At 39.9% G+C, this 12518-nt stretch overlaps 1 protein-coding gene across 3 annotated transcripts in view; it reads left to right on the top strand.

The window, feature by feature from the left end:
• Nucleotides 1–12518, top strand: part of SH3D19 (SH3 domain containing 19) — a 95254-nt gene that overhangs the window by 66643 nt on the left and 16093 nt on the right. For 2 of the 3 annotated variants that reach the window (XM_067551899.1, XM_067551900.1), the window contains exons 10-15: nucleotides 1464–1522; nucleotides 4369–4633; nucleotides 6847–6915; nucleotides 7072–7212; nucleotides 9423–9495; nucleotides 9904–10034. In XM_067551899.1, coding sequence (XP_067408000.1) covers nucleotides 1464–1522; nucleotides 4369–4633; nucleotides 6847–6915; nucleotides 7072–7212; nucleotides 9423–9495; nucleotides 9904–10034 — 738 coding nt within the window. The remainder of the gene's footprint in view (nucleotides 1–1463; nucleotides 1523–4368; nucleotides 4634–6846; nucleotides 6916–7071; nucleotides 7213–9422; nucleotides 9496–9903; nucleotides 10035–12518) is intronic. The other variant, XM_067551901.1, reaches the window with a different exon arrangement.

Consider the following 12518-nt stretch of genomic DNA (forward strand, 5'->3'; position numbering starts at 1 on the left):
CCAACTTAAAATCTTGGCCTGTCTCTCTGACATCTCCTTGTGGACATCTAGCTGACAACTCAAGCTCAATATGGCTAAAACAGCTTTTAATCTCCCCCTCCCACTCCTCAGGCCCTTTCCGAAACCTCCTTTCTTGATCACTGTGGACAATACCACTATCCTGCCTGTCACTCAGATCCAAAACTTGGACTTCAGCTTAGACCTCTCTCTAGGTGTTCACATCCAGGCTGTGACTAAGACTTGCAGGTTCTCTCTGCATAATGTCTCTAAGATATGGCTTTTCCGATACATCCACACAGCTAAAACTCTCATCCAGGCTTTCACCATCTCGTATCTCAGTTGCTGCAACATCCTTCTTTCTGGCCTTGACAAATGCAGTCTTGCACTCATATCCATTCAGAATGCTGCTGCAAAATCATTTTCCTAGCCCATCACTTTGACAGTGTCATCCCTCTCTTTGTATCTCTCACTGGGCACCCCCTTCTCTATCATATCAAATATAAGATACTTGTCTTCACTTCATCCATCCCCACCCTGCCTATCATCTCTCCTGCTTTCAGTCAGCCCATGATGCCAGCCTCCATTGCCCAGAAATTTTTAAACAAGCATTTTTGTGCTTTCTCCCATACTACCCCACTCACTTTGGAGTAGCTCCCCATAAACACATACAAAGCTAACTCATTATCCTCCTTCAAATCCCTCCTTAAAACTCTCATTTGCTGTAATGTCTACAAAAAATTTAACAGTTAGGCTGAGCATCATGCTGACCAATATTAATAGACTCATTGTTTCCTTGTACTCCCCCATCTGTCTGTATCCATCTGGCATCTATTGTCTGATACTTAGATTTTAAACTTTTTGGGGCAGAGACTGTCTCTTTGTTATGTGTTTGTACAACACCTAGCATTGTGGGATCCTGATCCATGATTAGGGCTCATACACATTATGGTAATACCAATAATTAATAATAATAAGATGAAGAAATACTCACCACCATGGATGGCATGGCAAACAGAGACATTGTCTGAAAGAGAATATAGAAAAGTCGAGTAACTGCAAGAGACAACACAATTCTGATTTAGTCTATCCCCTACCAGTGCAGGTTTCTTCCATACAATATTTTTTTCTAATGCATTGTCGAGTCTACTTTTTATATGTCCACAATGATGATGCTCCTGCCACATTTTTTGAGACAGATTATCCCTCAGCCTAAGAGTTACCATCTTTACAATTTTCCTGATATTCAGTCTAAATTTTCCCCTTCTTAAATTCATCTCATGGCTCCTATTGATATTTCTTTGTACAGCATTGCTCTAAAGAGTTCCTGTTCATAAACTTCTTTTAGCCTCTGATTTGATGTTCTTCTCTGCCTAGTATAATTTAAATAAGAACGTCATCTTTTTAAACAGTAACCTGTTAATGTCTCATACGTAAAGTGAAATAGCATTGTTGTGTTCTTGTAGGAATCTGAACATTCAGATCGAACAGGTACTTCTCGGACAGAGCCTGTGCTGCCACCTAGGTGAGTAGAATTTCCAAGTAACAATTTCAGGGGTCTGAGATTTGCTCCTGGGTTGGTTTGCTTGGTCAGTCTAGTATGCATACTTACCAACTGTATATTATTAAACAGTAGGCTTGTGTCAGATTTGCTTTTAATCTAATCACTAATAATTAGGCATGCACCAATAGTCAGTTAATGAACACCACGTTGTGGCTAGTTCGTATGGTGGAAAAGGGAGACCTTTAGAAAGATTGCAGCTCAGTTCTTCTCTTATTGATGACAGCCATTGCTTTCCTCAGTTTTAGCCCCTTTGCCCGTAGTTGAAAGCAGATGGAGCTGGAAACCATCCTCTCCTCCACAGGAGAGATCATCAACAGCCATCTTCACTAGCATTTGTGGCTGGTCTTGGACTGTGGGAGCAAAGAGGTGGCAGTTGCCCTTTTAAGAATTGTTGCTGAAGAGGAGAGGTGCCAGGTCAGCCGCCTTTTTGAAGCCCTAGCTGCCTTATGTACTACTGTTTGCTTACTGTTCAGGCCCAAGACCCCAGTAGAGCTGTGGGAGCAATGACAGTCTGTTCTCCCTAACTCCTTCAGCAATAGGAAGAGGAGTAGCATCCATATAGGCAAAGGGAAGCAGGCCAGCCCTGGACCAGGGCTTCAATGACTGCCAGGGACAGGTTGGTGAGTGGTAGAAGATCTGCTGCTTAGACCATGGAGGACATTATGCCATCTAGGCACTGACATCTATGTATGGATTTTATAGGTTTGTATTGTACCAAAGCACAGTTTTACTCTTATATCAGGAGGCTTGAAGTGATCCTAGAAGTGAATTTACTCTGCTTAGGGTATCGTGACAATAAAGTTCTATTTCAGTTATGAAAGTTTAAGTGCATATCTTAATGTTAGAGTGATTATAAGAAGAGTTGTCTCAAGAGCAAATGACATGACTCATTGTTTCTCTTTATGTGTGTGTCAGCTTTGCCTTTATTTAGTTTTAGACTCTTGATCTCTCCCTTATGTTCTCCACGAATCCAGTAGATAGAAATTATGTCCCCTCCCTTTCCATTCAGGTTCACAGAAAACCTGTGATGAACAACAACCCAGTGATTTTCCAGACATGACATCTTTTAGGCTGGATATTTGATAACTCCTCACAAAAAGTGGGCAGAAAATCTGGTTATTTTTATGGTTCAAATTTGGAACAGTCCTAATTGTGTTTTTCTTTTGTTTTAGATTCAAAAGCTTAGATTTGGGGAGGTTAGGAATGGGGAAGGGGGAAAACTGAACACAGATGGAAAGATTTCTCTCATTCACATTATTTTACAAAAAAACAAAAAAAAAAAGTGAGTTAAAAGGGGCTGTAGGGCCATTAACTGGGGCTGAAATGACAGCTGGGTTTCCAAGGGACAGGAATAGGGAGGTGAAGGTCCAGGAAACCTTGAAAAAAAGAGGGAAAGGGTTAGAATAAATATATTCAAAATAGTTGGGAAAAGAAGTGTATAAACCTTTTCTACTGTGTTCACTCACCCTTTTAGAAGGCTGATTTCATAGTGGAACAATATCTGGCATAAATTCGTACAAAACTCTGTATTGTATTTTTACAGTGATTTTTTAATATTATGTAAGACTTAGAGCCCAAATTGTGATAGCAATAAAGAACACCTGGTAGGTGCATTAATAAGTTTATTAAAACTCTGAGTGGTTGAAGACACTCGCTGAACACACCAAAAGCACAGACCAAAAGCCTATTAAAACACACCTTGTTGTGGCTTATTGTTATTAAAGACCTTTTGAGAACTCATGCTAGTAAATACTTGTTTGTGTTGAACTAATGAACCTCTTATAAAAGGCTAGAGAAAATTATAGAGGAAACTTGAATTATTATGATGTTTTATATCAAGGTCACTACATTCAAAGTTGCATGAAGATTTCTCCATTTTTTTAAAAAATGCATCCTGCGTTAGTGCCTATACAATTAGGAATACAAAGCTGAAATTTGACTGGAAAGCAGTCCTTATTTAGAAGAGACTTAGCATTGAGTATTCAAGTTATTGATCTGACCACATTCTGAGCCTTTGAAAATCACACTCATGCACAGTACAGGCAGCACCATTTTTTTAGCTGTTTTTACCAAAGTTTGTACTGGTAGATTTTCAACTATCCAAGTTAGGAGTCTGAGTCCTATAGACTTTCAATGGGACTTAGGCACTTTTTTATACCTAGACTTTAACCAGGAAGCCTGGACATTCTCAATGTAGCTTTAAAGTTTTAGTACAGAATAATCTAATTGCACAAAGTGGCAAATGGTTCTATTATCTGATGACACCTGCCTGTTATCCAAAGTAGGGTCATGTCCCATCAATTAGCTGGGGACATGACTCAGTTCACATGACAGGAGGTTTCAGATAAAGTGAGATCTGAAGAAATGAACCAGACTGATTCCCAGAGTGCAGCTGAATCAGTGATGCTCAGCAAGTCTTCAGCTAAAGCACCTCGTTCAAAGCACTTCAGTCCTGGGTGGCTTCAGACAAAGCTTTTTAATGGTGGATGGCCTGGCTGAAGTCTTACCTAGTTAATGGGCTCTGGGAAAGCCCACCAGCCAGCTGCCTGTAATTGGAACTGGTCAGTAGGATTTGAAATCTGCAGTCAAGGAACCCTACGTAGGCATCCTTGATTATTCAATTCCCCGAATTATGCAAAGGTCTCGGGTGTCCCACAAGAGTTCAAATAATCCAGATTCTACTGTATTGTTCTTCATGTCTCAATTGATCACGTTTCCCTGTTGAATGCTGTATGACTGTCTGAGATTAGGGGGGTATATACTTGTTTAAGATGCGCACTTCTTTTGATGATTCAACCAACCTCTAGGCCTGTGCATGGAAAAATCATACCAGCTCGACTGCCTCCACCTAAAGGCATTCCCAGAAGGCCACCTCCACCAAAACACTCTGGAACCAAGACCTCTTCCCAAAAGGACCCTTTTTGCCGTTCCTCATCTGATATGACACTCCATAAAAGACATGACATGTTTGGAACGGGAGTGAAGAGAGCAAAAAGTCAAGTCTTGAAAAATCAAGACCCAGCATTACCACCTCGACCTAAACCAGGGCACCCTCTCTACAATAAATACATGGTGAGAGTGGAGATACTGTACCTGGCTTTTGCATATAGGATAGAACCGATTCCAGTACAGAGTATAAGGTACTTTATTGTGATGTAGCTATAAAGGTGTTTTTATTAACAGACACATGCGGTTTATTTCCTTAGAATATACTTTTAAAAATACTGTTTTAACCAACTTGATCTTTTGACAAAACACAAGGTATCAAAAGGAAAGTGTTCTGAGTGCTATTGATAGAAGTATTTTTCTAAATTGCTCTAGCATCCAGAATCCTAGGCACATACATTGCATCTGAGTTACAGCTAACACTCTGTGAAATATAACTTCACTGGGAAAGGCACACATTTGATGTGATGTGTCGTCTATTTTTAACAATTAGATGTGTGTATTATGCAACCATGCTTTAGAATTCCAAACAAAATGTCTATTGCCTGACTTCCAAGACTTTCTTTGACAGTACTCTGAATTCAGGCTATTATATTACCACATAAAAAATAGACACATGATGCACTTACATATTGCTCATCACCTATATATTTTAAAGTGCTTAACGAAGGTGGGAAAGCATGGTAATTCCCATTTTACAGATGGGATAACTTAGCCTGTACCTTAGTTAAGTGACCCCCGGTCACCCAGCAAGTCTGTGATAGAATCAGGACTAGAACCTCAGGTATCCTGACTTCCAGCTCAGTGTTTGATCTACTAGAACACAGCTGTGTCTCATGGACATTTCACTGCATTAACCTTCCTCTCTTCATTATAAAAATATGCCTTTTAATACTCAACCTAGTTTCCACAGATGGTAGTACAGTAGAATCTCAAAGATACAAACACCAGAGTTACAAATTGACCGGTCAACCTAACACCATGTGAAACCGGAAGTAAGCAATCAGGCAGCAGTGGAGGGGGGAAAGAAAGCAAATACTATACCATGCCTGTATTGCATCTTAAAGGTCAGCATGCAGAGCAGAAACAGCCTGGAGTCTACGCTGTTTCCTGTAAGCCAAGGGCACTGTTTCACCCCCTCCCACCTCACTGGGAAGGGGAAGCTGTTTTCACCACCCCCCCCTCCGAGCCGGGGAAAGAAAGCTGCTGCAGGAGCTGCTGATGCTGCAAGGAACTGAAGGTTGCAGCCAAAGCTTGGCCAAAAGCTAGATTGGGAGTCAGAGTCTGAGGAGTTTTAAAGGTCCACAGCCTGTGCACCAATACGACCGAAGCTTTGCCCACGACTGCACTCCTGGATTCTGCCAGCACCTCTGGTAGTGCAAGGGGCAGGGGAGGGAGGGGCACTGGCAGCCAGCTGGCACCAACCCCCTGCCACGTACTGGTTCTGGAACGTGGCAAGCAGTGCACAGAGTAGAGCGAGCCCTGGGGAGAGGTGGCTGTAGGATGGGGCTCGTAGTGCCAAAGGTGCAGGGCAGGCCCCCCCCAGTTCAGCCCATAGATAAGAAACAGGAATAGGGCAGGGAGCTGCTTGCAAACCAGGCAGTGCTGCCAGGTGCCACCTTTGCAGAGATCTCTCCCAGCATCAGCTGTAAGACACTGACTGCAGGGTACTGTACCATAATGTTCTGTTCAGAGTTATGAACATTTCTGAGTTATGAACAAACTCCATTCCCGGGGTGTTCGTATCTTTGAGGTTCTACTGTGTAAGAGATTGAAAGCCAAAGATAATGGAACAAAAACTGATCAGTGGGGAGAACTTTCCAGTTTTGTTTATTTAAGGATCATTTGTGCCCAATGGGCACAGCGGCCCCACATTGGGGAGAGTGAGAAGCCGCACTACTCCCAGGATTATTGTAGAGGAATTGTACCTCAGTTATGCAGAAAGCCTCCTGGATGAGCCTCAGCATCAAGGGGGAGGATCTGCACTCTAGGGTGAGCAAAGACTGCAGTGAGATAAGGGAGCAGACTCTTGTCCCCTCTAATTTTGCACCTTTATTTGATTTTAAACTCTGTTTGACTTTCATTGTATAGGTGAGATTTTTTCAAAGGCACAAATGGCAATTAGGTGCTAAATACCCATTGTCTTTAAAAAAACCTTTGAAAATGTCTCTCTAAATTGTTTGTCCGGTGGCCAAATGCATAGGAGGGGAAGGTGGGTGCATCTATATTACATTGCATCACTGTATAGGTTCTTGCATACATGCAATATGAATTTCAGGTGTTCAGTAGTGAGAGAATTCATTTGATTTGTGAATAATTCACCTGGTTTTCTCTTTAAGCTGCCTGTGCCTCATGGAATTGCCAAGGAAGATTTCTCTCCTAGAAACCCTGGAGAACTCTGCTGCAAGGTAAAAGAAATTCTCTCTCTCTCTCTCTGCAAGTACACACTAAATCATTAGTCTTTTATTATGTTAAAGCATCAACTGCTTTAGGTTACACTCCAAAAAACATAATATTGGTTTATTACATCTCTTGGTTTCAAAAAATGTTGTCGTACCTTAAAGCGCGGGGATGTTCTTGTGCTGCTGGAGCAGAGCGACAGCAATTACTTTGAGTGCCAAAAGGGAGAGGAAACTGGCAAAGTGCACTTGTCTCATATGAAGATAATCACCCACCTAGATGAGCATCTGAAAAGCAAGCAAAAGGTAAAAATTAAGAATTAAATCTTTTTAGATGGTAAGATCATCTGTGCAGGGATTGTGCCTTGCTATGTATTTATACAGTATTTAGCACATTTTAGGGCACGACTGTAGTAAAATGATTAATAGTAAGAATAGTCATTCCAACCTCTCAGCAGCATATTGATTTTATCAGACATGTACATTTCGTATTTAATACATATTAAGAATACGTTTATTTTCAGTACATTGTAATTCACATTGCTCAGTTTTGGCACTGTTTTCATGTTATGTACTCTTTGTGTTGCATTGTATTACATTGAAACAAAGCAATTTTTATCAGCTTTCATTATCAACTAAGGCAGCAAACTGAAATCCTTCTACCAGCAGGTGGGAAGTAGATGAACACAGTTTTTGTGATATTTCCCTTATAAACTTACTCCAGTCTACTCGGAAAAGCCAGTCTCTCAGAATTTTTGGATCATCAGCTGAGACTGTCTCTGCCCTCTGCCCCCTATGCCATCCATGCTCTTTCAAGACATGCTCCCTCCAACTCCTATATATGCACATCCCCCCAGCAATGTGCTGCTCTTTAACTGGTGAACTACTGATGGGCTACCAACTGATGATCTCACTCTGATGAATCACAGGTGGGCTGAGGTAGTCTCAGTTTGCATTCCATGGCTAGATTGCTGTGTGAGCACTTGTGCTGCAGGGGTGGGGGGATATTTCTGAGTGGACAGGGATAACTTGGGGTGCATTGCTGAATGCGGCAGACTGGCCATTCTTAACTGATGGACTAAGGAGGTTTGCCAACTTTGAATGCTGGAGCTCAGACTAAATGATCACAATGGCTTCTTCTGGCCTTAAAATCCATGACATTTATTAAATAATTTTTGACAGATAGCCCCCGCTAATCGGTTTAGGACTGATTTACTATGGACTTAAGGGTAAACGTTAAAATGGTTGAGGATCACTAGTATGGAGACACTCCATCACTGTGCTTCAAGTTGGTGCAGTACAAGCAATGCCAGTTGAATGCTGTCGTGTAGACAAGCCCTGAGAAAATAAGTCAGACTGAGTTCTGCTAACTGTGATTTAAGCTCTTGGGAGTGCTTAGCCAATCAGGAAACCAGCAGAAATATCATATGACTACAGCTATTTGACTTTAACCATGCAGCCAATCCCAGATCAGAATTCACCAGAAATTTAAAATGCATGAAAACATCTTGTTGCCATAGGGAAACCCTGTTTTTGGTTTTTATTCCACAACAGCTCTGAGCATAATTGATGTGCTATTTAATATGTGGACAGTTGATATACTATCTTTACTAAGGCTCCCAATGTTGCCAATATTTGTTCAGCTGAACTGATAATAGCAATAGCAAGAAATTTTTTAGAAAATTTTTCTGATGTGAGAAAGGGACTAGTTAGTGTAAAACATGCATCTCCAACTCAACCAAAATTTTACTGATGCAGTAATATTTACATGAAACATCACATGTTCATGAAATCTGCAAACTCAAAAAACTGCAAATATTGAAATTTAATGTCTATGTTTAGTTTTAAACTGAATATCATGCACAGCCCCAACCAAATCTTATCAGTAGACTATCTTTATTTGCACTGCAGTGTAGAAAACTCTGTAGATTAACACTTTATGAGACAAATGTATTATGGAGATGACATAACTGATGGCCAAGAATAAAAAGGGGGGGGGGAGGCATAAGTGCCACTGAGCAGCAATGTCTGGCACTTCTGGAAGAAGAAAAAGTTACTGTCATGGTCATTACTGTGACAAAAAAGGGATATAGAGATTTTAAGGGGTATAAAGGAGATACCATTAGAATAACATGGCAACGGTTTCCAGATAGTGTGCTGCAAAACTCAAAATCAAAACTGTTGTAACACAGTCAGATAAGAAGTAGTGATATGAATGCACAGTGTCAGTTCTCCTTTCATTTAAATTGATTCTACATCAGTGTGACTGCATTGATTCCAATGGAATAATTTTCTGATTTAAACCAGTATAAGTGAGAGAATAATTAGGCCCATTAAGTTATACATAAAAATATTTCCTTTCTTTAAAGATTGCAGTTTGGAATCATACATGTATGATGCAATTGTGTCCAAAACCAGAAATATCTTTCAGAATGAATAATAGAAAGTTCATGTTAATATCTTTCATGATTTCTGAATTACTTGTGGGTTTTTTTTGTTTTTTGTTTTTTTTGAAGGGTTCAAACAATATTCAGAAGGTTTCTGACAAAAGTGCTCCTCATGCTCTAGTGCTGCATGATTTTCCACCAGGTGAGTGCACATAAATAATACTAATAAGTATATAGTTTGACTAATAGTGTAACATATGCTTCCAAGGTCGAGAAGAAAAGAGACAAAACTATTTTCTTCTGTGCTTTGGAACACTGAGGTTTAAAGGACATGTAGCATTTTGATTTTCACAGGAATTTGAAATGTGATACAGTTGCAGAGCCCAAGCTGTTAAATTTGGATCCAAACTTACCCTGAATGTGTGGGTGTTCTGATCCACGGTTTTAACTTGGGCCAATTTTGAGAAAAAGCTTACATGCCTACCCATGTTAATAAAGACTTTTTAAAACTTGTTCAACTTTTGGTTATAATGTATATTTAATAAGCTTTTACTTAAAGAAATTGACTGCACGTGACACTGACTGTAACTGAAATTATGCTTTCTTACAGAGCATGCTGATGATTTGGACCTCCGTTCTGGAGAGACTGTTTATCTTCTGGAGAAAATAGATAATGAGTGGTACAGAGGAAAATGCGGGGATCGCACAGGAATATTTCCTGCCAACTTTGTTAAAGTGATTGTATGTAGGCCATATCCATTTAAATATAGTGTGTTTCGCTCATGTTCATGCTGAGGTCCTAATTTACCTTCTCTCCTGTGCATTTTATTCCACTTGTTATCTAGATAAATTTTGCATCAGTGCACAGAGATTGGTTTGTGTGATATTAGAAATCTACTTAATCTTGCAACTTTGCCCAGTCATTATAGGTATCATTCTCATGTTAATTTCAAATCAAGTGAGAAAATCACAGCTGCTACTTAAAAAATGCTCATAAATCACCCCTGACCAGATTCTATTCTATCTCATCTGGGCAATTTCCCACGGGAGTTTCCCTGGTGTTACAGAGGAGACAGCTACACTTAAGCGAGAAGTCCCAGCAAGGATTTGCATTAAATGGTTTGAGTGTATTGGGATGCCTTCAACTCTCCCAAGATGTACACCCTGATGTGACATGTTGATATTGAAGTATGTTTTTAAAATTACAGCAGATAAGCTATTACATGTTAGTTTATTTTGGAAAAAAAAAAAAACCTCCCAAAAGAAAACAAATTAGAACTTTTAAAAGGAAGGGACACTTTGTACAATAAGGGTCATAAAACCAGTGGTGAGGAAGTATCGAAGAGATAACATGACTGTTAATTTTTATAATATAGCCTGTTTGGTGCAAAGAGATCTGGGTAAAGGAATCTGAGACACAGGACATAACAGACACAGTTTTTCTAAAGGTTTGTCTACACTTACAGTGCTGCAGCGACGCAGATGCATCTGCGCCATTGTAGCACTTGGTGAAGATGCTACCTGCGCCGATGGGAGAACGTCTCCCTCAGCATAGGTACTCCACCTCCCTAAGAGATGATAGCTATGTCGACAGAAGAAGCCCTCCTGTCAACATAGTGCTGTCTACATTGGGAGTTAGATTGGTATAACTTCAGCGCTCAGGGGTTTGGATTTTCCACCCCTTTCAGAGACATAGTTATACCGACATAAGTTTGTAATGTAGACCAGGGCCTTTTGATAGTGGCATAGAAACTTTCACTTCATTTACATATCTTTTCAGTCATCCAGTGGATAGTGCAGTGATCAAGGAAGTCAGGAGATCTGGATTCTATTCCCAGCCCTACCACTGTCAACATATGACCTAGGGCAAGTAATGTATTGTGGATACTTAAGGTGTGATTTTAAACCAGGTTAGTTAAAATGGTGCCAAAGGCTTTGTAGACATGGTTATTTTGGTTTAGCTCAAGTCAATTAGGAATCAACTTAAACTAGACCAGAATAACCCACTTTCATACAGTTGTTTACACTGGTTTAACTAAATTGGTTTAAAAACACACCTTAAATTACACATGCACAACCTACTTGTGGAACTGCTGCTACATTAATAACTTTGGTTATTTTCTAGCTCTTGCGAGGGAGTTGAACACAAGAGGCTCTGATTCTGATTTTTAACAGTTTAGTTTAGTGAGTTTTAAGATGTTAAATACCATAACTGAATGAAAAATATTGTCAGTTTGGAATAATGGGACAGTCCCACACAGGGCTAATACTGAGATTTGTTAGTTAAACAGACTCCACGCTTTACCGTCTTCATTTTTCCAAACAAATATAATGTAATTCACAATTTGATTTCTGTTGATGGCTAACTTTGAATATGAAGTTTTAATCTATTTTAAACAGTGAAGTAAACATCATGGGCCAAATTCAGCACTGGTGTAAATTTGCATAATCCTGTTTGAAGCAAGATTATGTTAACAAGAACTAGGTACCTTTTTAAGTTTGCATCAGTGGGGTCTACACAGGCAGTTAGAAAACTCACCCCTCTCTGATCTGCACTGGGTCACCGTATAGACAATTCCAAAATCAGTAGAGCTGCATTGGCGTGCGCCAGGCCGGCATTTGGCTCACTCTATCAGAAAATACTGGAATTGTTAGAGAACATACTGTGGGATCCAGTGGGTAATAACTTAGGTGATGAACCTAGGTGTGTGTTCCTGAGCTGCTCCCATTTTAAATTTTTCTGTGTACACAGGAATGATTGATTTCTACAAACTAATATTTAATTTTGAAAGTTTATTTTAAAATGTGAATTAAACTCTTTTAGTGCTAAAATATTTTCTTCACTGTTTGGAAATGTTAAAAAAATCTGTTGAGAAGAGAGAACACTTTATAAAAAAAGCAGTTAGAGATAATCAGCTCATTGGTGCCAGAGATTCAGAACTGATACAAGGTCAATTCTATCTCTGTCTCATAATGTTAAGCTGGATATCAGCATGAGGTCTAGGCATCAAATAATAATACTGTGCGGGAATGGTACACTTCAAACATTAACTAATTAACCCCCATGATGCCCTTGTGAGGTAGGCATTATCCCAAGGTAAAGTATAGCCCAATCCAGCATCCGTAGATGTTCAATTAAAAGAATCCCTTTGATTTCTGAGGGAGTTAGGTCAGGCCCTCAGTGAATAGTGACAGAGCCAGGACTACAAACACGGTCTCTAGATT

The sequence above is a fragment of the Emydura macquarii genome, unplaced genomic scaffold (genome assembly GCF_026122565.2).
Source record: "Emydura macquarii macquarii isolate MOO-44397 ecotype Brisbane River unplaced genomic scaffold, CSIRO-AGI_Emac_v2 contig_1363, whole genome shotgun sequence".
In the NCBI taxonomy this organism is placed as follows: domain Eukaryota; kingdom Metazoa; phylum Chordata; order Testudines; family Chelidae; genus Emydura; species Emydura macquarii.